This window comes from Podarcis melisellensis, assembly GCF_964234715.1.
Source record: "Podarcis melisellensis genome assembly, chromosome: 6".
NCBI lineage: Eukaryota > Metazoa > Chordata > Lepidosauria > Squamata > Lacertidae > Podarcis > Podarcis melisellensis.
In genome coordinates this window covers 19,429,501-19,456,854 of record NC_138538.1, presented here as the reverse complement: position 1 = coordinate 19,456,854, position 27,354 = coordinate 19,429,501, and the positions used below count along the sequence as shown (strand labels likewise).

At 39.1% G+C, this 27,354-nt stretch overlaps 1 protein-coding gene across 2 annotated transcripts in view; it reads right to left on the bottom strand.

Annotated features, from left to right (window-relative positions):
* The window catches only part of B4GALT5 (beta-1,4-galactosyltransferase 5), a 49,109-nt gene that overhangs the window by 11,102 nt on the left and 10,653 nt on the right, over positions 1-27,354 (bottom strand). For both annotated transcript variants that reach the window (XM_081917153.1, XM_081917152.1), the window contains exons 2-3: positions 4,527-4,661; positions 838-951 (exon numbers count right to left, since the gene is read on the bottom strand). In XM_081917153.1, coding sequence (XP_081773279.1) covers positions 838-951; positions 4,527-4,661 — 249 coding nt within the window. The remainder of the gene's footprint in view (positions 1-837; positions 952-4,526; positions 4,662-27,354) is intronic.

Below are 27,354 nucleotides of genomic sequence, written 5' to 3'. Positions count from 1 at the left end.
CCCACAAATAACCCAGAGATGCATTTTAAATAAAACACGCTGATTCCCGGACCGTCTGTGGGCCAGATTTAGAAGGCGATTGGGCCGGATCCGCCCCCCCCCCGGGCCTTAGTTTGCCTACCCATGCTTTGAATTTGGTCTTCATTGAATTCAACTGTAAAGCGTTAAGCAGATAGACTGTCTCATCAGGTTTAGGGTAACAACATGGGAGGCACTTATCATGGTTACAATCCTTATCCCTCTCATGGCTTGTTGGTATGTTTTAAACAGATTTTATATATGTATATGTATATAGTTTAAATTCTATCTCTGTTTAATTGTATTTTAATGATATATTTTTTGTGTTTTTAGCTGTACTTGTTTTTATCTGTAAGCCATCTTGAATCTCATTAGGGACAAAGGGGGGGTAATAATAATAATAATAACAATAATAATAATAGTAATAATAATAGCAGCTTGCATTTAAAGTTTTTAAGAGACTCACACAGCAAATGTTCAATGTGGTATCTAGCCTGGTCCTTCAACATAATTATCTGAGTTCATGTTTGAATCTGAGTATTTTAAGACCAGGAATACATGGAACATGCTATCTCATCTTTGGACTGAATTAGTGTTACAATCTTCTCAATCGCTCAACCAGTGAAGCACTCATTACTACTAGAAAATTGAGAATTCTTGAAGAACAATGAAGACTTCAAATACACCAGGAAAATAAAGAGTACCTCCTACTTACTTATCCAACGGGCTCTGAAGCCCATAAGGATGATGAGGGGCTACGAAAGGAAAGGAGTGATGAGAAAGTAAGGCAAATTGTTCTGCAAGTCCTTCGGTACTTACTCATAGAAGGGAGTCTTTCAGGGCAGGTATGGTTTGGAAAGTATGTAAAGTCTTCGGGAAGAAAAGTTGTTGTTTGCAGAAATGTTTCACTGTGGTTCAAATCAAGAGGATAATCTGGGAGGTGGGAGGAGAGAAAAGAAGAGTGCTATTTAGGCTATTAACTTTGCAGTCTCTTTTATTCATCAACAATATCTGTCACTAACCACAACATTTAGAGCAGGGGCCGGTCCACTGTCCCTCAGACCTTGTGGGAGGCTGGACTATATTTTTTTTTGGGGGGGGGGGAATGAACATATTCCTATGCCCCACAAATAACTCAGAGATGCATTTTAAATAAAAGGATACATTCTACTCATGTAAGAACATGCTGATTCCTGGACCATCTGCAGGCTGGATTGAGAAGGCGATTGGGCCACATCCGGCCCCCGGGACTTAGTTTGCCTACCCATGATTTAGAGTACTTCGCTTCTTCACCATCAAGTGCTATCCAACACAAATAAGCATGTTCCTAGCATTTAATTCTACATTAAGCAATAAAACTATGGCATTATTAATGGGTTACAAATCTATAAAGCAACTAAGGCACTGCGGACAGTGTTTTCCCAGAGAAGCCATACAGTTCTCTCATACATTTGAAAAATTCCAGCCACTCATTCTAAGGTTTGTCATGCTGCATCTCTCATTTTGTACAACCTCAGTGCCTTGAAAAATAAGTTTTCATTATTAGTTTGAAAAAATGTGATGCACAGAGTTAATTAATTCAACTATGTAATAACTGTTCTGGCTGTTATCCTTTGCCCAAATCTAATCTGGTCAGGTAGGCTTTGCTCCCCTAAACCAGACTCCTACAACTGCCTTGTTCCCTTCAACCACAAGAACCTACTAAGACACTTACGGACACCTAGCTCAAACAAAAATTTTGCTTTACAGGATGCTGCAGCTGAATCTTAAGCTGTGCAAATTCTATGCACAGTTATGGTATTCTTGGTTTAACAGGAATATGTCCCATGGTTCTTCTGGGGACAATAGCACAGGTACAGCCTTGTGCCTCTCTGCCTAATCTTCTCCATCTATTTGGTTTCCCCCCACCCCAACTCCATCTCTATCCAAGGGCTGTAAGTTATGCCTCCCCCCCAGTCAGTTGAACAATTCACAGAGCATTTTTTTTTTTAATGAAATGTCAAGTCACAAGTGCTTATTTGCATTTTCAGGGAATAATTCACTAGCCCCAAGCTATCAAGTGAGTCAGTAGGGCCTGCAAAGTTAAGGCAGAAAAGGTATTGCAATTATAGTCTAACATTAAAAATTACCCCTCCATCATTTCAACTCATGCCATAAAGATCAGCAGATATAAAGCTTATTGTATTGGAACATAATACAGCAGAAGCTGACATGCAAATCAGCAATGACAATCCAGAGGACACCATTAGCATCTGGATGAACCAGCTTATCATGCCTATTTGTTATGGCCATTGCTATATTTAAATAAACAAATTTCTATTAAAATCAGGCAAGTACACGTTGTATTTCTGCTTGCTTTGTTCTACTCATCATGCTTTTCACGAATGTTACTATTTTAGTATAGCACAGGGTTCCCTGCTAACACACTGAAAAATGCTAGAGAGTTCAATATACTACTACTAGCAGAAGCTTCATTTAATTACTGGGATCTTGCACAGAGCTGTTGCATTCAGGTTCTGCCTCCAGGTTTCCCATTGACATCTGACTGGCCATTGTGAGAACATGACACTAGACTTTGGCCTGATCTGGCAGTGTTCTTATGCTCTTTCCATAAATAAGATAAACCTTCACTCCACTCATATTCACTGCAATTCTACCATTCTCCTAAGTTTTAGCTTGTTTGTCTTTTATGTGGATTATTCAAATGTAGCTGGATGACAGTCCTTCCCAAAATACAACATCAATAGTGCATCCTAGGACCAAAGAACCCTTGGACCAACTGCCTGGATTGCATGCCAGGTTTCATAACTTCCTCAAGCCATCTAAAAATAGCATTAGGAAAATGAGACAACTGGCATTTACAAAGATGACTGGCTTAGTTGTGTAATCTAAAAAACTGTGACAGATGTATAAGGTTATTAAAGGTTCCTTCTTCCCATATGCATAGGGAAATCCATATCTTAGAGCTCCTCCTTCATTTATCCTCCCAGAAAGAGAAAATCTGCAGTAGTTTCCACCTCTTGGGTGTGGTAGTTAAATGGAAATTAAAATGACATTATTATTGCCAAACAATACCGAACAAATGAGACCAAGTTGATTTTGCAACCAACTGTGATTCAAGGGTTGTGTGTCAGCCCAAAATGATGACAATTTCTATGAATGTATGCTTGGTGGTTTGGGGTTCAATATAACACTAACAGCAATGAGAAGACCAGTGCAGTACCTAATTCCAGCTCAGAGTATTTGAACAGCCTAGGACTTTGAACAAATAGACATGTAAGGTAAACAGAATTTTCTGTTTGTATATCTGCTTTGCTTTTTGCATCATCATCATTTAGTGCAGAAACAATGAGCCTACTTCTCCCCATACTTGCTCAATGTTCTGGGAATGTAGTGAAACTAGATGGCTTTTCCTAGGTTTCAGAATGAGTCAAACTAACAGGTCTCCAATGAGCTTTTGGCCTAAAGGTAAGGTAGGCTATACCTTCTTGTAGATATGAGCACTCAAGTTGAGATACTGTTATTTAACTGATTACAGGCATCCTTCCAAGGGTCCACAAATGGAACCCAGGTCCAGAAAAGAAACTATTAAGTTTGTTCCCACAGCCAGACTGGCTTGTTTTGTCTGCGATACTTCAGGAGAAAGGGAAGCGCACTATGGGAAGTACTGAGAAGCATACACAAGCATGAGGCTGGTTCATATAAAACCATGTTTGTTCTGTACTATAACTTAATATGATGTGCAAGCAAGGCTAATGTGTTGTCCACTTTAGCTCATTCAGTGTGAACTGTTCATATAGCAATGAGCAGTGATCAAAAATGTTATTTGGCTATGTATTTGAGACAGAAAAGTGTCAACTGTGTCATAGAAACACAGGAAGCTGCCTTATACTAGGCCAGACTATTGGTCCATCTTGCTCAGTATTGTCTACATTGACTGGCAGCAGCTCTCCAGGGTTTCAGGTAGGTAATCTTTGCCAGCCCTGCCTGGTGATGCCGGGGATTGAACCTGGGACATTCTGTGTACCCTAGGCGAAACATTTGAAAAAAAACCTCTGACAGATCTAATGTATTAAATAGATGCCCAGCTGAGAAGAGAGCTATAATGTGCAGCTGAACTCCTGGCACCATATGTGAGTTCATTAAACATAGGGCATAGGCATTTTATTCAGGTCATAGTAGAAACAGTGTTAGTTAAGTGAAGTGTGTTATATATTAGTAACAGCCCTGTGATCGAATCAGAGTAAAGCTTGTAAGGTTAAAATTCAAGTCAGGAACACAGATGATTACTATCCAAGATATTCAAATAGAAAACAAGATACTTCAGTATCCTTACAAATGCCACTATCATACACTGGTTCCACTGGAAATCTCAATGCAACAGCTTTCAGTCTACAGTGTCTAAAAGCTGTTCAATGCTTCTTGGGATAAGGTCAGACAAAGGGAAGTTCCCCACTCCTACCTGAGATGGTCTTTTTTACCTAAGGAGAAAGGTTTAGTAAACATACCTGAGTCATTCCCACTGCTGTTCCTCTTGGCATAGGCACTGCGGACCACCTGTTCATAAACCTGAGCTCCTATTGTTCTCATGTTTTCACGAATCATGATGCCTTGGGCTTGCATCATGAAGAGGTAGGTGTTCACTGCAAGAAAAATGAAGGTTAAATTAGTCACAGCCCTTTTACAGAAAGAAGACAAGTTCTAAAATCTTTTAAAAATTATTTCTTTGCCACTGCTCACTACAGAATGTGTCTTATGTATATTGCTTCTCAATTGCTGTGTATTTTAGATTTGTGATATATAGAGGTTTTTGTTTTGTTTTTGCTTAAACTCACATGCACTGGAACAGGTTTGTGTGCTTTGAGGTGAAGAAATTTAATAAAATTAGTGAAAGCAGGAATAGACCACAAGGGCCAACCTGCAATGCCAATACTCTGCAGGAAGGTCCATCTCTTCTCACCCTTTAGAAAATGGGCAAAACTAGCTAAACATGCCTCCCTGGGCAGGAAGTTTTTTAGGGCCATGAAGTGAGAAATAAGGTAGCACACATATGCTACACAGGGCACCAAAGACATCAATTAGGTATGCTTTACAATCATACTATGTAGTGAACTGTGAAGACTAGATGCGCATTTTGCCACAGGCTATGCAGGCAGGGAGATAAGTAGTACTGGAATTTTTTCAGATGTGTTCAAGCACAGAGTTTGTTAACTCCAGGCCATTGCTTTTATTTTGACAGAAGTGGAAAATAAATTCCATCCAGGCAGAATGTGCAATGTCAATGCAAGTTGACAAAAAACACCAAGTTTTTATTCAGTGAAGGGCTCTCCTATTTAGAAACAAAGGCTCCTTGCAAGTTTACACTACAAAGGAGAATGTATGAAGAAATTGTTCTAATTATTGCATATTGGAAAAGTCCAGTGGGGTGAAAGCCCTGATCAATACTTATTTTCACACTGAGGTTATTTAATGCAACACACACAAAGTGAACCATGTATTTCAGATACTAATGTATGAAAACTGTATGAAAACGCCCTTGATTTTTACTTGATGCAGTACTAAAAAGTTGGCCTGCAAATAAAAATAAACACAATGTTGGCCTTAAACACATACATCAGAGAGTACCACACAAAGGGCTAGACTCTAGATCGTTAGTCAGCAAGAAAAGACTGCATCAATTTAGATCTGAGGAAGCTCATAGATAATAAATTCATTTGATTGTGCCACGGCTCATAAGAGGAAAGCAGGGAGTCACTTTCTCAGGAAGATTCTTGTCAACCATCCTGTGCAAGAGGCCTACAGTTTTCCAAACTACAGTAAGCCCACACCTTACACACATTTAATTTGTGCTCGTTCAGCTTTACGTACTTAGCAAAAAAATTTAAAAGGGGGCCATCCAGGAAAAAAATACTTTGGCCATCTCACCTGCCATTTGAACCCAATGTATTTTGACTATACACACTTTTGGCTTTAGATGCAATCCCCACATAACACCCACATAGGTTGCAGGCTTGTGGTTGGTAAAAAAAATTCTATGCTGAGCTTTCATACTAGGTCATATGGGAAAGGACTGGTACTCACATGAATGCTCTTCCATGAAAAAATAAATAAATATATCCATATGTTCAAAAAAACTAGATGTTAAAGGAAAGAGTTCTAACATAGCCTTCTCCCAGACAAGTTAATTTTATATGGATGGAGTGGGGGTGGGCTTTGGAGGAAGATTCAATAATGTGAGAGCAGTCTGACATGGTACAGCCCAGATAAAATATTCTGATACAATCTTCTGCAACATGCTTTTTTGAGAAGGCAGATCCAAAACATTCCTCATGCACCCTCTACTCCAGTATCTCATCAGCAGCAGGGAGGGAGGGAGGGCATCTAATCTACATATAATTGTGCTAGGCAGTGGATGATGTACAGATAAATACACCAAAACAGCTGTCATACAAAAACACCTAACAAATTACTAGAAATTTCAACCAGTAGTAATGCCAAGCTATTATCCAAACAGTGTTGCCTGAAAACTTCCTTTAAGTTGAAGATAATGAATCTAAATTACTGGGTGGGCTCCTGGAGGCATTCAGGGCTTGTTCACAAAATATTCTTAATAACTATATTTGAATATTCTGTTTAATCGGACATTATCCTTCATCAGACGTTTTGAAAGAATATTTGAGTTTGCTTTTAATGGCCAACTCACAGATATCTGTCTTGCTTTTAATGCATTTTTACAATGCCACTGGTAGCCATGGTGGAAATTTAGTAAAATTGCATTTCTTATTAAAATCTTTTAGACCTTGCAGGGTAGTTTCTATAGTCATGTAAACCAAGGGGGAAGAAGAACTCCTCTAACACATGAATATGGCAACTATAAATAAATTGAATCAACAATTAGCATTATGGTATAAAGTACACAAAGAGTGGTAGTGGCATCCTGGCAACAAGGAATGGACAAGCACAAATATTCAGTATTTAGAAACAAACTCAGTCCCATTAAAATGCTGCTTAGCAGGGGTGAAAGTACAGCATTTCCACTTAAGCAGAATACAGACACGAGTTATTTTTATTTTTTCAAGGAATAAACTTTACCAAGCTACCGGTACTTCTTTCACAACAGCATTTCCACTTAATTATATTAATCAAAATGATTCCATGCTGTGTTATTTATAGCCTTACCTTGGCTAAAAATTACAGTATAGATGCTCTAAGTAAATAAAGGGTTTTCACTCACAGCTGCCACATTAGATTGGTTGAGTTAAAGAAAGCTGGACTTCATAATGTTCAGCTCAATTTGATCAGATACTTCTATAAAGCAGCTTTCTATGAGATGAGATCCATGGTAAACATTCATCTGCTTTAGAGGGCCTAAAGGTCACCTGAAGTCTCTAGCCCTACCCACATCCTTCTGAAAATTTGCAGGTTATTTTCCTAGAGGCACTTATATGATATATTTCATTTTCACAATAAAATTGTTCACCACTAAACCAGAGAGGGGGAAAGAAGTCACTTAAGAGTTTTACAGCTTAGGAGATACCACAGAGAATTCCCTCTACTGCATCAACCCCACTCCTCAACTTCTGAGAGCAGTAGAGCTACCCAGAGGACTTCCTCTGATGCTCCTAACACCCAAGAGAGTCTGTCAGGAAGGATGTACTGTACAGGTGTAATGATGTATAGGTAAAGGTAAAGGGACCCCTGACCATTAGGTCCAGTCGCGGACGACTTTGGGGTTGCGGTGCTCATCTCGCTTTATGGGCCGAGGGAGCAGGCATACAGCTTCCGGGTCATGTGGCCAGCATGACTAAGCTGCTTCTGTCAAACCAGAGGAGTGCACAAAAATGCCATTTACTTTCCCGTCTGAGCCATACCTATTTATCTACTTTGACGTGCTTTCAAACTGGTTGGCAGGAGCTGAGACCGAGCAACGGGAGCTCACCCTGTTGCAGGGATTCAAACCGCTGACCTTCTGATGGGCAAGCCCTAGGCTCTGTGGTTTAACCCACAGCACCACCAGCGTCCCATCTAATGATGTATAAGGAAGAGCCAAAAAGAGCAATTCCATTTAGGTATCTATAAAATATTTGTACTCTCTCAAAAGCTCAGACAAGTTTGTTTGTTTGTTTGTTTGTTTGTTTGTTTTTTAAAGCACCTATACATTAAGGGGTATGGACTTCTGCTCCTAAAAGGCTCAACAAAAACTTTTCTATTACAGACTTTTTTTTCCAAATAATCATAGCTTAAATATCAGGACAAGGGTCCAAACCTGAAGAAGCACACAAATCTTGGTACCTCTCAGGAGTCAGGACAAGAGACAATTACATATAACTCTCATATTTGTTTAAGCTGATGGGTGCAGCAAATGCATACAAGGAAGGGAAGCAAAACCCATTATGTAAATATTTAGTTCCAAAAATAATCTGCATATCCACATTATCATAGCAAATGGGATGTGCAAAATATTTTTTCTGGTCTGGGTTGTTTTTCCCACTGCACATTTATGCATCAGAATGTAATGGTTTGCAACAGCTACCTCCAAAAAGCACTCAGCAGAATAATTTCCACATATGTTATATACTTTGAAAATACTCTAGTTGATAAATGAGATTATCTACAGATTACAAATTATTATTATGCAGATTAATGGGTTTATCTAGCCTGGTGGATTTTTGAAAAGGGTAAATATGAGATCCAATCCAATTTTAGTGTGGTGGCAAATTTTGACATCTGAGCCCCTGCAGACCTAAAAGCAGAAGATTAGCCTGCTGAGTGGCAGTAGATTGCCAGCTGCTAACAAACAAAAATCTTTACAACTCCATACACAAATAGTTGCTGACAAAAATGCAAAACATTAAACACTTGTGCACAGTCTTTAGAAATGGTTCTGATGGCACCCACATTTCTTCATAGTCAGTCATCAGATGGCAGTTTGTCTCAAGTTCTGATAAACTCTCAGCAACTATGAAGCACAATCCAATTACGGTAGGTTTTGCACACAAAATATTTAGAAAATGGTGGTTACGTCAGTCACTTGCAAGAATGTATCACTGTAGTCCTGTCTGCCACAGGAAGAAGACATTGTTGCTCTGTGGTAGATAATGTGTTTTCCTATGCAGGAAGCCCCTGGGTTTATTCTCTGCTTTCTCCGGTTAAAACGAATCTCAGAAGAGAGGGCAAAATCAAAAACCACAATGAGATACTGCCCAAAATAGACAGTACTGTGCTAGATGGACCTTTGATATAATTGTGCATAAAGCAGATGCATACGTGCGTGTCACTTGTCCCATTTTCAGACCCTGGGATCAACCAGACTCTCAGACTGGCAACTGCAAGGCTTGATGGGCAGTGTAGTCATTGCTGTTTCAGCAGCCCCAGCACTCATGCCAACTGGGGCAGAAGTCGGGAGGAATAACCATTTGCTGCACCAGCTCTTACTGATGCAAGGGAGAGGCTTGTATCAGGCTTGTTGTCATCATGTGACAGCAGCAGGGTCAGTGCAGGATCCAGTAGATCCTGGGCTAACTTTGCCCCACAAATACCCTATTTAGGTGGTTTCCACTGCCTACCACAGCTATGCATGCTGCTGGTAGCAGTTCCTGCCTGCTATTTAGGAAGGCACATTGATGTGTAAGTGGAGCTGGGCAGATGGACTCCAGCAACTAGAGGTGGAAGACTGCTCTGCCCCATGCCACAACAAATCCCACTCCTCACAGAGGAAACTTCAATTGCAGAAGTGAAAGCTCCTACACCATTCCACGTCCCACTGTACTGCTGTTTATTATGGTTGTTGATTGTAAATTAACTTCCTATAGAAATCCAACTCTTGTAAGTCACCCTGAATGCTGCAAATGCAGTAGAAAGTATTTGGAACAAATTAATAAAATTGGCTTGCTTTCTCAGTACACTTATTCTGAGGTCCACTTATGACATGAAATTCAGACTTGAAGCCATAACAATGTCACATTATTCCAACTTGTGATGGATATAAACAACAAATTTCAACTTTCTAGATGTTGCCAAATTAACTTCATAACATGCCTGGCAGTGGGGAACGCGTCTCAAAGCATCTCTATATAAACAGATTAGACACCATATATGGAAAAAACTGTAGTGCAAAATACACTGCAAAATGTAGAAATTATAGTGTTATAGGTAAGTGTTTCATTCTCATTTGGAACATAGGAAGCTACCATTTACAGATTCAAACCAATGACCCATCAAGCTCAATTTTGTCCAGAATGCACATTTAAAAAATCTAGTAAATAATAACTCAAGCTGTGATATTGCCAGCATAAGTAATGAATAATGTTTTTTTGATCCAGTTACATTACTGGGCATTGTATCATTCACCATCGGCAGTTCTGAAATGTGAGCTACAGAAAACTTTTTTTTTTAGTTTTTAGTTTTTTAAATGCTATTCGTTTAATTTGATGAACATTTGACTTCATATGTATTTCAACTATATGTAATAGGCTTTTTTTCTATTTTGGTGTGACCTTATTCTTAGCAATTCTATACCCTTGGCCATATGGTGATATAATACACACACACACACACACACACACACACACACATATATATATATATATAGAGAGAGAGAGAGAGAGAGAGAGAGAGAGAGAGAGAGAAGCTTTGATGCTTTATACACTTAAAGTACCTAGGCCTATATAATTATGTGTAACAGCATGTGAGGTGGCCTTGATTTAAACAGTTGACCTTTCTGTATTTTTATTTAGTGCCAGTAACTGGTTTTTGCAGTGCCATTCAATGGTACAAGGTGCCATTTACCAGAGATTGACATACTCAAATATATTAATATTGTTATTAACGTTATATCATTTTCAATGCATTAAAATGAATATTCTATTTTAAATGAAAATTCTCTAATATTCTCATTAATCGAGAATATTCTCCAAAATATTATTCTTGAGAATTTAACATCACTAGCCATGTCACACTGCACCATACTACTTCAGCTGAGATACTTGGATATTCCTCCACTGAGAAGTTACAGTACACATGTAACAAAGCTTATATAAAGGTTGGGTAGACCTGTCCCTTATAATTGAGACGGTACAGTTAATACAGACTGCAGAAACCGATGTAATGGGCCTGAAGAGAATGTTGTTCTGTAGCTTCTAGGCATCTTCATAAGAGCTTGAAGTTGGAGTAATTAGCACTCCATTAGAAATCTCACTCAATAACATATTGCCTGATTTTTGCTTCCTTGAATCTTAAAAGCGCCATTTCAGATGGCATTTTAGCAATTCTTTGAATAAATGGGTTAATATAAAATCTAAGAAATGTCAAGGGCCAAACAATAAGGCAAGTTATTTGACTATGTCTGTAGGTAACTGTGTAAGTTACTGAATACTGCAGACATTTTAAGGACCTTTAGATCTGGTAACCAGCTTTTGACCGTTCTGACTGCTTCCATTCCAGGCCTGAAAGTAAACTTTCCTCATTAGCAGCCTTGGAGACAAGCACACCAAAAGCTCTGCGAAGGAAGTGGGAAGGTTCATTGAGTTAATATAAAGCATAAGACTTTATCTTGTTTGTAAGGTTGTGCAAGCTCTGAGAGAGAACCGCCTGACACTGCATGGGTACAAGGGCACATACTTGGCACATACCTCTCTGCCAAAGTCACAGAAAAAGAGCCTCATCACACTACAAGTAAGATTAAACCACCTGATGCTGATCCAAGGAAAGACGTGGTGTTTCAGAAAGATTCCTAAGATACTTAAGTGAAAATTTAAAAATCTACATTTGTAGTGAGGAGAAGATCTCTTTGATTAAATACAAACAGAAAAGACTCATAATAAGGTTGCTTCACTGACAAAATCAGTTTGAGCACCAATGACAAGGGGGGCACAAAAGTTTGGCTTCTGGTACAATTGTGTCCTAAAGAACCTAGAATTGAGTCTGGAGATTTTCACCCAGCAGAGAGTTAATATCACTAGTATCCGGAGGGGGGGGGCATGTCTCAGGAATCAAAAGAGGATTTGCTGTAAACAGAATGCAATTGCAACATACATATATATTCCTGAAAATCCTTGAAATGACTCAACAATGTTTCTATTTCTAAATCTGCTACCAAGGATTGCACATGTTATCCTTTTCATTTCTCTCATCCTATCCAAAATACAAATTTATAAAACAGACGGTGGTCAGTGGTAGGAGGGTAGCAGGAATGGACACAGCACAAGTAAAATGTTCTACTCATAATAATCACCAAGCACAGAGTGCCTGTAAATTCTAGAAATTTCTGTGTCTTGGAAATCTCTTAAAAGGAACACATGCGGCCAAAACCTTGGAAGTTCATTGACAAGGATCAGACATGCACTACAACATCTTGGATATCATTTCTATACACAAAACTTTATTTTGAATAAATCTTTGGTCTGCAAATATTTGGGAGCTAGCTGTTAAAGTAGAGGCCCTTAATGTTGCTGACTGGAAGATCCCCAACATATTAACACTGGAACACAAATACTAGAGAAATATTGTATACTTATTTGGTCTTCCCTAGTCACTCACTCACTCACTCACTCAATCACTCACTCATTTGTTTTAGGGTACTTTTACTCCTTTTGTATAACCAAATTTCTCAAGGCATCTTGCAGTATATTTAAGACGCAGAAAAATAAATTCCAAACTTGCCAGGAGCCCCTTCCTAAAAGCACATTACCCAAGAAATAGTTCACAGCTTAAATGACATTTAAAAAGGAAATGTAACCACAAGTTACAGTCTATTAACTGCTGCTCTCAGACAAGTATCACATAAATCTAAACATAGCACCCAATTCTACTGTTCTGAATATTCATCCCACATCTGGTCAAGAAGATGACATCCACATAATGATTGTCTTTTTAATAAGTATCTGCTTTCTTGCAAGGTTTTTAAACACAAAGTCATTAAAAATATTTAAATAAATAGGTGCAAGGAAACAAAAAAAATATATACAAGCTATCTCAATAATTCATGTTAGCAGTAGTGATTTACCTTTATTTTTTAAAAAAACTTACTGAAATCAAAACAGAACAAATTCTTCATATGTAGTACACATAGCCTCCAGAAAAATTCTAGTATGTTCATGGTTGCAAGTCCTCGCTCAGGGCTTGGAAGAATGAACTCAGGATCTTAATCTGGATTAAGATTCTCAAAACTGCTATTTCCATCTGCCTCTGAACACTAGTCACTTTGGAAAATGAGATTTGCTTTATTACTGGACCAGAACCTGCTGTACTGCTTATATAAGAAAATGAGCTCAGACATTATTGACAAATTTACTGTTGTTGTGTTCAGTCTAGGAAGGTGAATTTAGTATTTTACTCTGCATTATTTAAATCCCTTCCCTACCTAGAGTCAGTTTTTGCTGCATAAAGTACACACTTTAATTTGTCTAGCTGTTAGTGAGCCTTTATTTCATTTTCTTTGCTTGGGGCTGCTTTAATTGCTTTCAACTCTCTTGTTTTCTCAAGGGATTGCCATTTACATACAGCCACCTCCTTAGTGGCCAGGTGTGCCTGTGTCAGGTTTCAAACCAATTACAATTCTAGTACCTCTAGGTGTATTTAAACAAAGCAACTCCACAATCCTTGAACAGGGTTAGAATACAGCTTTCACCAAGCCACACAACTAAAGTTCAAATACCTGAAGGCTATGAACCTATCTGCAGCCTTTGCCTAACTAACATAGCAATCCTATGTACAGGAAACCACTGAAACTTATACCAGTTTCAGTTAAGCCAGTGCAATAATAAGTGTGCACTCTTGTTCCAGAAGCACATATACACACAAATAGCATGTTAGACTTTACTTACAACATATTGACCAGAAAAGGTAGTCACTACTAAGCAAAGCAGACCACTGATTTCACTCAGTGCTTTGTCCCTTTATTTGAAAACTGACCCACTGAGATTATTTTTAAATCCCAAAGCCATCTCCTTCCTTCCTACCTCCTTTATTAAAACATAGTCGTGCCATCACATGGCAACTATCTGAAAGCTATTTTTGAATGGTAAGGAAGGTTGATTCATTTCAAGTAAAGCTGTGAGCTTATCCTTTGATTAAATTCAGAGCTTAATCCACCTAAATCTTGTTAGATCGCAACTAAGTCCCTTGACTTATACGCTTATAGGTGTATAACTACACCAGCTCGCATTTTGCTGGTATGAAAAAAAAAATCACAGATAATTTTTGTGTCTAAAACCACAGCTGAGAAAGCTATCAGTATATTGGCACAAAGGAGAAAGTGCTGAGCAGACAAACTATTATCGCAAACAAAAATTCTAATAAAGGCTGAAATAGGATAAAATATTCAACTTAAGTGCAACAGGGTAAGCTAATATTGATTAGAGCATCTGACTGTGGTTTCTTTTAGAGACCTGCAACTGTAAATTGGATGTATAAAATACGACCAAAAAGATGCAATGTTCTTACTAAAACAAGCAATGATTGCACAGATATTTAAGAAAAAGGTATACAGCACAGACTTAGTATTGGCAGAGTTCCCAAAACTATGTGCCAACAACTTGGAACACAATCCTTCAGCTCCTCCATGATAATATGACAGAAACTATTACAGATAACAATGGCTCTCAAAGTGAACCATTCACAGCGGGGATCAGGGTTGTGTTATCGCCCCAACTCTATTTATTATTTTCATTGCCATAATCCTACACATTGTCAAAGGGAAACTACCCACCGGGGTAGAAATCATATATCGAACAGATGAAAAGCTCTTTTAACTTGAATAGGCTGAAAGCAAAGCGTAAGGTTACCGTAACTTCCATCATAGAGCTTCAATATGCTGATGACAATGTAGTGTGTGTGCACTCAGAGGATGACCTCCAAACCATCCTAAATATCTCCGCAGAAGCTTACAAAAAGCTTGGCCTATCGCTCAACATCCAAAAAACCAAAGTGCTGCACCAACAAGCACAACCCCCCCCCTGCAGCGCCACAAATCCAATTCAATGGTGTAACATTGGAAAGTGTCAATCACTTCTCCTACCTGGGCAGTTACTAGCAAACACATAGGTGCACAACACTTGGAAGTGTTGGTGAGAAAAGGCTCTAATGAGGGTGAAGACACTTTTCCTAACTAGATAGCCTTGTCTTTTGCACAGGATGGTCATATGGAACTTCCTCTTGCAAATCAACAGAGTATATTAGCACTTCTACAGCAGTTGACAATTCACTCACTCAAGAACGAACTTTTCATACAGCAGCACCAGGATGAAAACTAGTAGAAAGTGATTTTATCAATGCTGATAAGAGCAGGAACTATCTACCTATTCTCTTCTGGTACAGTGGTACCTTGGTTTTCAAGCATCTCGGAAGCCGAATAGTCTTCTGGAACCAATTGTGCTCTAGAACTGAGATACCACTGTACATTCACATATGAGACAAGCAAAGACAACAACATAACATGGGCTTAAGTAGATCTCTATAACTTGCATGCTTATGATTTGGGGAGCTTATTGTCACTGCTCACTGCCCTCAGTTAAAGTTTTTTCCTTTGCTATATAGACCAGTTTTTCCCCTCTTTGAGTAGCCATTATGCCAAAAATGTTTTTTTTTTAACCATGTATGACAGCTGTTTTGTAAGCCAAGTAATCTTTACTAGCAGTACGGAATTCATGCAAGCATATAACACTTAAACCTAGTCAACGACTACTGGCACACTAAAAGAAATATAATTAGTCAATCATGTTGATTTAGTAAAACTGACAGGAAAGACATTGTTTGATATGCTATTTGATACATATGTGCAGTTTCTGCCAGAACTCATCAGATAAGGCTAAAGAACAAATAATAGACAGGATATTAATGCATTGGTTATATATTATTGCAGATAAAACAGATTTTTAAAAAATGGTATAAAATGAAGAATACTTTAAAATGGAGGTGGGGAACCTCTTTGGCTCCATGAGCCAGATCCTTGGCAGGATCAGCCTTGTGGATCAAATCTGACATGTGGGCAGAGCAACACACACCTCACAATCCTTTATGCAAAGTTTTCAGACACCAGGCAGCCAGCTGGCAGTCGGACACTTGAGAACCTGCAATGCCTTCAAAGCCCCTTCACTGTTCGTAAGCAGTTTAAAGATGGCCTCAGCACTCTTGTGTGAGCCTCCAGAGCATCAAGCAGGGGCTGTCTGAAATCCTTAAAAATTTTAATCACTTAGTCATTTTCAACTGCAAAGTGATATCTCTTATCACCTTGAATGAACCAGACACAGAGGAAAAAGAATGTAGTTGATGGCATATGTAGTTATGCTTCAAATATTTCTTAAAAAACAGCAATCTGCAGATAAACTCATTCCCCTCTTCAGGCATATACTAGATGGAAATCTTAAACTAAGATCATCCACTTTAGATGTACAATACATTCTTCAGTTACAAACTGGTGAAACAATCCCATTCTTGTTTAGCTTTTCAAACCAGGACATCTTTAGCAAAGACTTTCCTGCAGAGCAGATGTGCATAACAGATGACAGCACAACAGCACTGCAGGAGGATTTCATTGCTTTCTGCTGCTCTGGAGGCTGCTGCTGTAACAATCTTCTCTGACTCAGCAGCTGAAGGGGATGCTGGGAAGGCAGCGACATAAAAAAGCCGTACATTATTAATGTGGACTCTGGCAGTGGGCCATGAGTCAGAAAAACACTGAGAAACACAGGGCTGTGGACAGAGAGGCAGCAAGGCCTTTGCCTAGTTAAGCATATCACACCATTCTGTTTACATTTCCCATTTGGATTCTGGCTGCACTTCACATTTCTGTCTCAATAATTGGCCAAAGGTGTGAGGGACGTAGTGGAAAAACTTCAGGGGAAAAGAGCACTCAGAACCCTTAAATGGGGCTTCTCCCTTCTCCGTGTGCTTCAGAGGGTCTTTTCACTTCTCTCAGTGCACACCATCTTTACTATGGCTGTGGGACATGAAACCCAATTCCTAAAGCATCCAACAGAGCTTCTTTATCTGAGTAACAGTGAAAATGCATTGTTTCCCACATTCAATATATTGCTGGTCAGGGACTTCTTGTTTATGCTATTTATGCTTAAACTCAAATGTAGCTGGGACACTGAAATTGTGTTTTCCGATATACTACTCTATCTAAAGAATTGCCTTCAGCTCTGGATTTCTCGCTACCCTCCCAGTCTTACTTGACAAGCCATTACATTTCTGGCTAAAGGAATGTGTTAACGCACACAGAAGTCAGCTTAGAGTTGGTATTTAGCACTTGCATGTTTAGGCCCTGATGGGGCAGTAGGTGTGTAGACAGCTTCCCAGATCAAAAACTACGGTATACTTCTAAGTTGTTCCTGTCAGGGAAATGTTCTAAAGGTGGTTTCATTGTAGCCTAACTTAGTATTGATTGTTTTTACATCATGAAATCTCCATGGTTCCTGGAATTGGGTTTACAGAAATACTTCAAGTAATCTATTATTAGACCCTGCAAACTATTGTGAGTATAACCAAGTTACATATTAGGAGAAGGGGTCTGAAACTGTAACAGTAAGTGGCTTGCCTAAGGCCATAATTAATTTATGGTGATGGTGAAACTTGAACTAGTGATCTTTCCTCTCTTGTTGTAGTGCTATGACTTCCTTGCCCTAAAGATCTTAGTGATTAGCTATTGACATGTACTTAGACTACATTTTATATACCGTTTCAAAGGAAGACTCAGTGCTGATAATCAGCTTCAACGAGGAATGAACAATCAACAGCGTGCAAGCCACTGCATGTGCAACAAGGAGCCAAGGACAGGTATACTATGATACAGGGCAATTTAACACTGCAAACACCACCTTTGGAATGTATTTATGATGCATTTCTAGAACCATCAGCAGCTTTGTAAATGGCAATGTAGCCCAAAGTCTACAATTGTGTTCCTTACAAGCATGAAACCTTGGCAAAAGGCATTTAAACAGTTTTAGGACCTCACATTTGACATCAACTTTTCATAACACACACGTTAAGTGACTCCGCTTGTCCACAACTTGTTTAGAGAGAGAAAATAAATCAACTAAGTAAATCCTCATGAATTCAGCCCTAGCTTTTTCCACTGAACTTTTCATTAAAAGGCTGTACATCAGTTAAGAAAATTCTTCCAGTTTTGGTCCCTTCTGATGCCAGTGACAACTGGCCAAATCTTCCCCTCTATATATGGTGCCAAGAATTCTGGAATCTAAAAATAGCTGTCTAGTGTATACTGAAAGGTGCAACTGGAAACCCTCCAAAGCTAAATTACACATATTTTCAAGATGCTGCTGAAGACTCTACACATTTTGGTTTTGGCTCAGTAATCAGCCATTATTTGTGGTCACCACTACCCTTCCCTGAATCCACAGAGCATTCTCTGACCATGTCCCAAACTCTGAGATCGCTTTCCTTTTCCCTGCCCTTTTTCTGCCATCTAGTTAAGAAATTAAAAAAACAGATATGTTATCAATTTGCGTGGTTAGATTTTTTAAAAAAGTTAGACCTAATACTTTAGCTGACTTCTATCTACAGATGTTCAGTTATACTACATGTTCATGTATATACTATGTTATACCATGTTCATGGAACATAATCTTTCTCGGCTATAAGTGATCGCCAAAAAAGGCAGTAAATTTTTTCATGCTATATTATTATTTTGTTTTAAGTATGTAAAAAGGCAGACTATAAATGTTCTATAATAAAAAAATTAAGTTGTTAGTATCTTGCATTGTGCTGGACTTTTGGGAACCTCATATTGTTTCTGCCCAGTATGCCAATGTTCAGCACAATGATACTCCTACTAACCTCTCTCCAAGTACTCTCCCTTTGGGATAGGTTTTGCTTGCACCATTTTTGACTTTTCTAAAGCACAGAGTGACAATAACTCAAACAGGAGGATCTGGGGTGCAGCTAGGCATCCTGGCTAAGGCAACCTTGGTGAATTCATATTATACATTTTGCTATTTACCTTTTGAGTGGGTGGGGTGAATAAAGCTTGCCTATATCAAGTTGGAAAGTTATGTTTCCATATGGAAATGACAGGTAGATAAGGAATAAGAGGCCATGGAAAGTGGACGAGAGTTTTGCCAAGAGCTAGCCCACTGACTACTGCAGCCCCCATTCATACTTTCAACTAGCAAAAGGTAAGGGTAAGGTAAATAACAGCTGGTTGATTAAGTCCGGTCAAATGTGACTATGGGGTGCGGTGCTCATCTCGCTTCAGGCCAAGGGAGCTGACGTTCGTCCACAGACAGCTTTCCAGGTCATGTGGCCAGCAACTAATATATTTTTAACAAACCATCAGTCTGTTCACTATGTGGGCTGTAAGCTTTTAAACTAGACTTTAAATAAACCCACAAAATTAAAAACATGCAAAACATGTTTAGTAGCCTAACAGGCTGTATTTCAATGTTGGCTGAAGTATTAAGGAATCTCACTCCTCCACAGCCAGCATGTAAACACAGGCTACTTGCCTCTCAAGAAGGCTAGTAAAAAAGCCTTATCTCAAGCAGATACCTCCTCTGCCAATCCACTGCAAACCTGCTTGGTTAATATGATGGCCATAGAGAAATGGGATTTCATTCCTCTGCAGCTAAGCTAGCATAGCTAGCACAGCAATTACGTGAACTGACAAAAGGAGGGATAGAGAGATTTGACCCTCCTCCACCTGCTTAGTTGCCTGCAATGAATTCCACATACTTGTATGCATGGAATTCCTGGTTGCCTATGGCTACCAGGCAAGCTGTTAAACATGGCTGTCTTAAACAAAACATCAAGTCTCATGGGATTCTATTCAAGGTATACTCCATATCTTATTCCCTGCTCGGCAGGATACTGAAGATTCATTTCATGAGTGAAAGGCAGGAAGGATTTTTTTATATGGACAACTCAAAACACAATAGTCAAGCCTGGGTTTCCTCTACTTACAAGAGGATATGTTATTTTGCTCTCTGCTATAACTACAGTATCTAAACACTCCAGAGCTCTCTCCTGTTGGGAGTCTGCTGTATAGGGAAGCCTTTAATTGCTCCTGGGACTGTGCCAGTAAAAAAAGGATCTTGAGTACATTTCTCCAGAGACACCTCTGATGGGAAGATAAATCTAGAGAGAGATGTATAGCATAGCTTTTTCTCAAATGCAACACCAGTTCCAGGAGGGAGCAATAATAATTGAAAATGATGATTTATCTGATGCACCATTTTATCTGAGATTCAGAACCACCATTAAAAAAAAAAAATAGTGGCCCTAATCATATTTGAAGAACTTAAAATTTGCTTCCCAAACAGTGTTGTGGCACAAAACAAGGCAGAATGTCACTTTCCTGACACAAACCCAATTAACACAGTATTGCAAATAAAGACTTCAGTTTCTATTCAATATTAATAATCCCCAAGGTAAACCCACTGAAACTAATGCTGATTTAGTCCTCTTAATTTAAATGAGTCAACTCTAAGTAGAACTTAGTTGGATAAAATCCTAAATTTTCCAGCTTATGAAGGTTTTCAGTAGTCCACCTGTCCACATACCTATCTTGATAACTTGTGGCCTAAAGTAAAGAATAACTGCTTTAGTAAAGCTTCCCTGCTTAGTTGCCTAGAACCAATTAAGCAAGTGACCATTTACAAGCATGAAATGAGCTCAATGAAGTTTCATAACTCTATTTTTATGAATTGATGGATTTTTTTTATAATAGAATGGAAAGTGTTACATCACATAGACACCATGCATGCCTTCTTATTCCCTATCTTTTTACCTTTGGTTTCCACAACGTCAAAACTTGCATACATGATGTATGTCTTGTTTGGATAAGCAATTAGCCCTTTATGCAACTCTAAGATTAGTTGAAGTCTCTTGTGTACAAGGAGACAACATCATATGCAACTAAACAAACGTAGCAGGAAACCAGTATTCAGATCCCATTGTAGAAAATGGCTGAAGTAAGAGTTACTAATGCCTTGACATGATTCCCTTTTGCTACTTATGGCTGTACAACAGAGGAACATGTGGAAGAGATGGCCTTTTATGCCACAGCAGCATATTAAGTGGCCAGAAACTCACATCCGGAACTTATGTGTGATTTAATGCTATGACAAAAATGAATTAAGTTCAAGAAAAATTTAAGATGTACCGTACATACTAAGAGATTATGAAAAGCTGTGCTAAAAAGAAAGCTTTCAGAGTTAAATAGCAAGTGGACTTCCTATATGGACTCCGGGATTCAGTGACCTTGGGAAAGAAAGCAGGAAAATGCTAATGGCATCAACTCTGACAGCATTGTCTATATGAAAAGGAGGAGCAGGAAGTCTGTGTAGAATGAACTGGACGGCCTTATGAACTCATAAGGTAAAAAAAAAATGTGATTAAAGATTTTAAAAATGAACTCAGGGAGATAACAAAACATTTTTGCCATCAACAGGAAGCTGATCTGTCAGAAGAGGATGTAAAGGAAACAGGCATCTTTGAGTTACAAACATCAATGTGATACAGCTATAGGTGATCAATGCGGTTCTAAGACATATTGCACAAAGTCTTTCAGGACACAAACAATCAGATTGATGTAGAAGGCACTACTCTTGAGTACTGTGTTCCATTTGAAGAATAATTCTAGACTGAGAAGTCTAGTGTTTTGCCTACATAAACCTTTGCTAACCAGGTTAGAAGTATTATCAAAAGTTGCTTTTTTTCTTTTCAGGATTGTCAAAGACTTTTGGGAATGCCAAAGAAACACATATAGCTTAGCAACATCATGCTTTATCACTTTACCCAACTTGACGCATCCCCTGACAACCACTGAACAACTTCCAAATAAAAATCGATTAAAAAACCCAAATTCCTTCTTTCTGAAAAAGGCAACAAGCAAACAGCAGTGTTTGGACTGCTGGAGAAACTCATTCCTTTCTCTTGATATAGTATTTCCACAGGTTACAAAAAATAATTTTATCAACTTGTTTATCTTTAATATACTGCCTTATTATATTGAAGACTAAACTACATGTTTGCAGGAGACATTGTTTTGTTTTTACTTTAAAGGGAACCAGAGGGGAAGTCAGAATTTAATCACATCACTGGGAGAGAGGACATCTAAGACTTCCCACCATATCATTTCCCCCTAGTCTAAACCCTTTCCCTCAAAACTGATGTTAGTTTAGCCAGAGGTAGGGAAAAGCACACCATCCTCTGATGCCAATGTCTGGTCAAATTCAGAGCACTTCCCGGATGTTTCAAAAACACAGTTTAGCAATAAAATCACATATATCCCATGTAACATTTAGTTTGGCTTCAAGTTAGATTTCCAATTCTCTGTTGAAGCTGATAATCAATTTAATGCATGCTCTTTATATCAGGGTGGCCAACTTTTCATACCAAGTCGACTGAAAGAGTACTTTGACACAGAACCTGCAGGCTGCCCACTGCCTTGTCACATGAGGCAAGAGGGAGTGAACAAGACCAACATCTGATGCCTCCTCCCCATCCTCATGCTACTTTCTGAAAGCAGGGTCAGCGGGCTTCAGAAAGGAGGCATGAAGCTTTGGCATGGTCCTAGAACCCTCCCATCTCCTCCCCAAAGCTGGGGGGAAATGGTAACTAGGCTTTGGGAAGGAAGTCAGAGGACTCTGGGACCCTATCAGAGCACTCACACCTCCTTCCCAAAGCCCAATGCCTTGCTTACCCAGCTTTGGGAAGGTGGTGCAAGGATTGAGGGGGCATCAAATGGTGCTGAGTCACACCAAAAAAGGTACTGCAGGTTGCATGTGGTCCTTGGGCCATACGGTGGACCATCCTGCTTTACATGTTGAATTACCTCCCAAGGAGAAAGGTACCTCAAATTACAAATGAATTTCAGACTCTCATTTCCCATTTCAACCTCAGTCTCACAGTGTCGGATTCATATAATCTGTCTCTATTGCTTTAACTGATGGATCCAAGGTGGTCTTTAAACATTATTAATGCCATAAACAGTGTTTGGAATCTCCTGGGCACCCGCTGCAGAACAAACATACAAACTTCCAGTTTGGGGGGGAGGGTGACCCACACAAGTTGTGTGATTTTGCAAAGAATGAAAAGCATAAAACATTAACTGTAACTGGCCTAATGATGCAATATATTCTTAATGTAATATATTGTTTGGGTGTGAGGGACTAGACTTTCTTCATGTTTAATACAAATTTCTGAACACCTTTACTACCACTGCTCCAACATGTTTGACCACATTCATGGAAGACAATCTTACTCGGCTATAAGAAAGAAGATATGAACCACATTCAATATTATCATCAAAATGGCCACCATTCAGCAGCAAGGAAGAAAATCACTGTTAACAAGCAAACTGGCAGTGACAGGTTGAAATAGCACCAAGGATGTATAAAATTGATCCATTATATTAGGTTGTGTCAAAACTGAAGGTTCGACGTGATAGCTCAATCTCATATTTTCCAAAGAATATTTACAAGCCTTGCATTTTCAAGAGATGTTTTCACCACTGTCTCATTTAAATCTGATCGGAATAGACTGAACTGACAGAGAGCACTTTAAAATTACCACTGCAAGGAATCCAAGCAAGACTTAAAGGACCAGGTGTTCAGAAAACTGAATGTACAGTTGCACCCATCAAGATCTGTATGCATAAAAAGCAGTGACATATAATATAAAGACACACAAACCATATTAAAATGCCCTATTGCATAGATTTTTGTGAGATTCCAAACACAGTTCTACATTCAATACTATCATTTTTAAGGGCTTTGTTAACTATAGAAAGGGCATTCTCTGTGGCACTTCCTAGGTTATGGGGCTCCCCAAGTTATGGAACTCCCTCTCCACAGAGGTGTGGCACACCTCTTTATAACAGCTTTTCATACCTGAGATGCATACGTTTAGGACCCATTTTACTTCCATAAATGTAAAATTGTTATAAACTGTTTTTGATATTGTGCTTTAATTGTTGTAACTTGCTCTGGAACCTTAGGGTGAAGGGCAGGTAATATATTGTAATATTAACGCTGTGCAGCAATTCATGCATTGCAGGGGGTGGACTTGACCTTCAGGATCCCTTCAAACTCAATAATTCAATGATGCTATGGGTCAAACTGAAATAAGAGATAAACATATCCAGTATAAAAAAGATTCACACACAAGCAAGGCTTTATTGCCCTCTGAGATCCTTCCTTGATTTGTTTTCAGTCAGGATTAATGTCCAAATGTTCAAGCAGTTACATCTTGATTAGCCTCATAGAAGCCAATATGCGAGGAATACAGCCAGAAGTACAGTTCATAGGTCAGACAGCCTATTCAGATAACATGGAAGGGGGAATCATAGAATCATAGAATTGAAGAGTTGGAAGGGACCAGAAAGGTCATCTAGTCCAACCCTCTGCAATGCAGCTATCCCTGGTTGGGCTTAAACCACCAATCTTCTGGTTAACAGCCAGACACAATGACCCATTGCACCACCTAAAGGGGAAGAAATGTCTCAGGATATAAGTCAAATTCAGAGCAACAGAAGAAAGGAAAGAGCACATGCAACCACTAGATATGGCCTCTCTCTGTATTTAAATGATGCAAACAGCTCCACCTGTTAAAATGTCAAAGCTGTTACTGGACATGCATAGTATCAAGATGGTTTTTCCAGCAGCAGCAAAAGGCTTTTTTTAGAGAGAGAGATGCATGTTTACCAGTCTCTCATATATAGAATAAGCAAACAAACCTCTTTCATAAAAGAGAACCTCTCCAACTTCTGTGTTGCTGACACTAGCACTACTCCTAGCAACAAACTATTCTGATCACTACAATACTTGTTTGCACCAAAAGAGGAGGCAAACACGGCGTGTTGTTTATTAAGTGTTACTGTAATGAAAACATATTGCATGGTTTGGTGATCTTCTATCAAACTTTGCTTAGTAGCAGAAAAGGCGAACTATTCCCTCAACCTTATGAATACCACCAGAGCCACTCCTTTCGTACAGAGACTAATCTGGAAGCAAAGCTCTAAACAGAATGACATGTTATCACTGCCCCATTGCTTTGAGCAATAAACCCATTAAAGCTGAGGAGTTATGGAGCAAAGCAATATTCCATTTAAAGACTGACCCTACGATTTGCAGATCATGCACTATTCAGCAGCCAAGAATACAAAGTCCAGTCAGCAACAGTATACAAGGTCACTTACACCATGTGGAAGGGGTGTATATTAGAGGATTGATCACCTTCATTCAAACTTGAATGCTCTACACTTGGGATTTTAAGGAAAATTGACACGTTAAATTAAAGGCCTTATAGTAAACTGCATTTTTAACCACTGCAATGTGGATCCACTGTATTGAAGATATTAAGTATAAAACTATTTGTTAAATTTGGTAGCATAATGAGGCACAGGCAGAAAGTAAATTGGGATCTACTTGTAGATCTAAACATTTTGCTGGAGATCAGCAAGGACTTCAATTTCCAATTGTTTTCCAATACTACATTGCATTATATGCCAAGCTGCCTTTGAAGATGGAAATAATAGCTAGTACAGCCTTCAGCAGCCGGACTGCTGACTGGGAACAGGAGGGCTAATTTTATAAGACCAATCTTGGCCTGAAAGCATCAGCTTCTGATTACAGTTGTACCTTGGTTTTTGAACAGCTTAGTTCACAAACAACTTGGAACTCAAATGTTGCAAACCCGGGAATAGGTTTGTGAACTTTGACTCTGAAGCCGAACATCCGGCGCGACTTCTGCTCGGCTGCAGAATGCTCCTGCAGTCATTTGGAAGCTGTGTCTTGGTTTCCAAATGTTTCAGAAGTCAAACGGACTTCCAGAATGCATTCTGTTCGAAAACCAAGGTACGACTGTAGTTTTCTGCCTCAATTCACAGTGCTGATTTTTACTCATTTATACAGCTCTGGATCACAATACCATAGGGATCTCCTCTCCCTACAATATCAGGGGTGTCCAAACTTTTTTCAAAGACGGCCAGATTTGATGAAGTGAACATGTGAAAGGGCCAACCAAAGTTGATGAGCTTTTTTTAGGATTGCAGTTGCTAAGCTATTTTTAGGATTTTACCCCAAGACATATCCTGCTATGGGGGCCAGCTAGCAGGCCGGATTAGGCCCTCAAGACAGACCTAGGACATGCCTGCCCTACATGAACCTACCTAGACCCTGAAATTGTCAATTTAGGCTCTTCTTTGTGTGCCCCCTGAGATGGGTGTTGAAAGTGGCAACCTAAGGACAGGCTTTTCAGTGGTGCCTCCCCAGTTGTGGAATATTCTCCCCAGAGAGATTTGCTTGGCACCCTCATCATCAACTTCGAGGTGCCAGGCAAGGATGTCCCTGTTCTTCCACACATTTGGCTCTTAATTGGGGTTATACAGTATAATGATACCCAAGCCTATACTGGTGTTTATCATCCTTTTTATGCTATTGCAGAATAAGCACTTTTAGTCTTATCTCCTTTTAAATTTTTAATTTTTTGTATAATGTATGGGTTTTGAATTACAAGTTGCTATGAGACATTTTATGTATAAGTGATGAATAAATGCTATTAATAATAATAGGTTTGTCTTAAAATAAGGAAGGCCTAACTATCCATATTTCTTGATCCGATCCAGGAAGGATCCCCTCCTCACAGGCAAGAAGCTAGTCCAAAAACACTGCAAGATCAGAAACACAGCTTAGAAAGATCTTATATTTATAGATCTGCCTATCACTCACTACCAGAGTAAAATATACAAAAGTCTGCAGCCAGTTTGCATAATGTACAAAGATACAATTTGCATGAATATGACATCAGGTCATGATTACAGTTACATTTTCATGCATTCTGTAGCTGTATACATATGTATTTCCATTTTTTAAAACCCATTATTCTTCATAGAGATAAGAATGAGCCCCAGATTTTTTTTCTTATGATAAACTGCAGCCCAAGCTTTTGAAGAGCTGACTCTTTTCAAATTGTGGGATAGAACCCTGCTGGGAAACAGCACTGGAGTCAACTAGTGAAAGACAATTTTTCATATGTCCCTGTAAGTCAGGAAATGAAAACAGCAGCAGTGTTATATGGCTCAAGTGGTGAAAAATTAGCTGCACTTGCTTACAAAAGTGAAATGTGTAATGGTCACCATGCATACTGGCTGGCCTGGTAGATGTTCACCATTTCCTGAAACAGACACAGGCAGCCACCCTGTTGCCTGTATGTAGAATGCAGGAGCTGTTGTGGCCTACAGGATTCAAGGTGTGCTTCTGAGTGGGTGCAGGAGGGACAACTCCATCATGTAAACATGCATTCAGCACACCCTAGACCCATTAAGTCAACCCCACCCAACTGAGGCAAGGGTCAAGAGAGCAAGAATCTGGTTACATC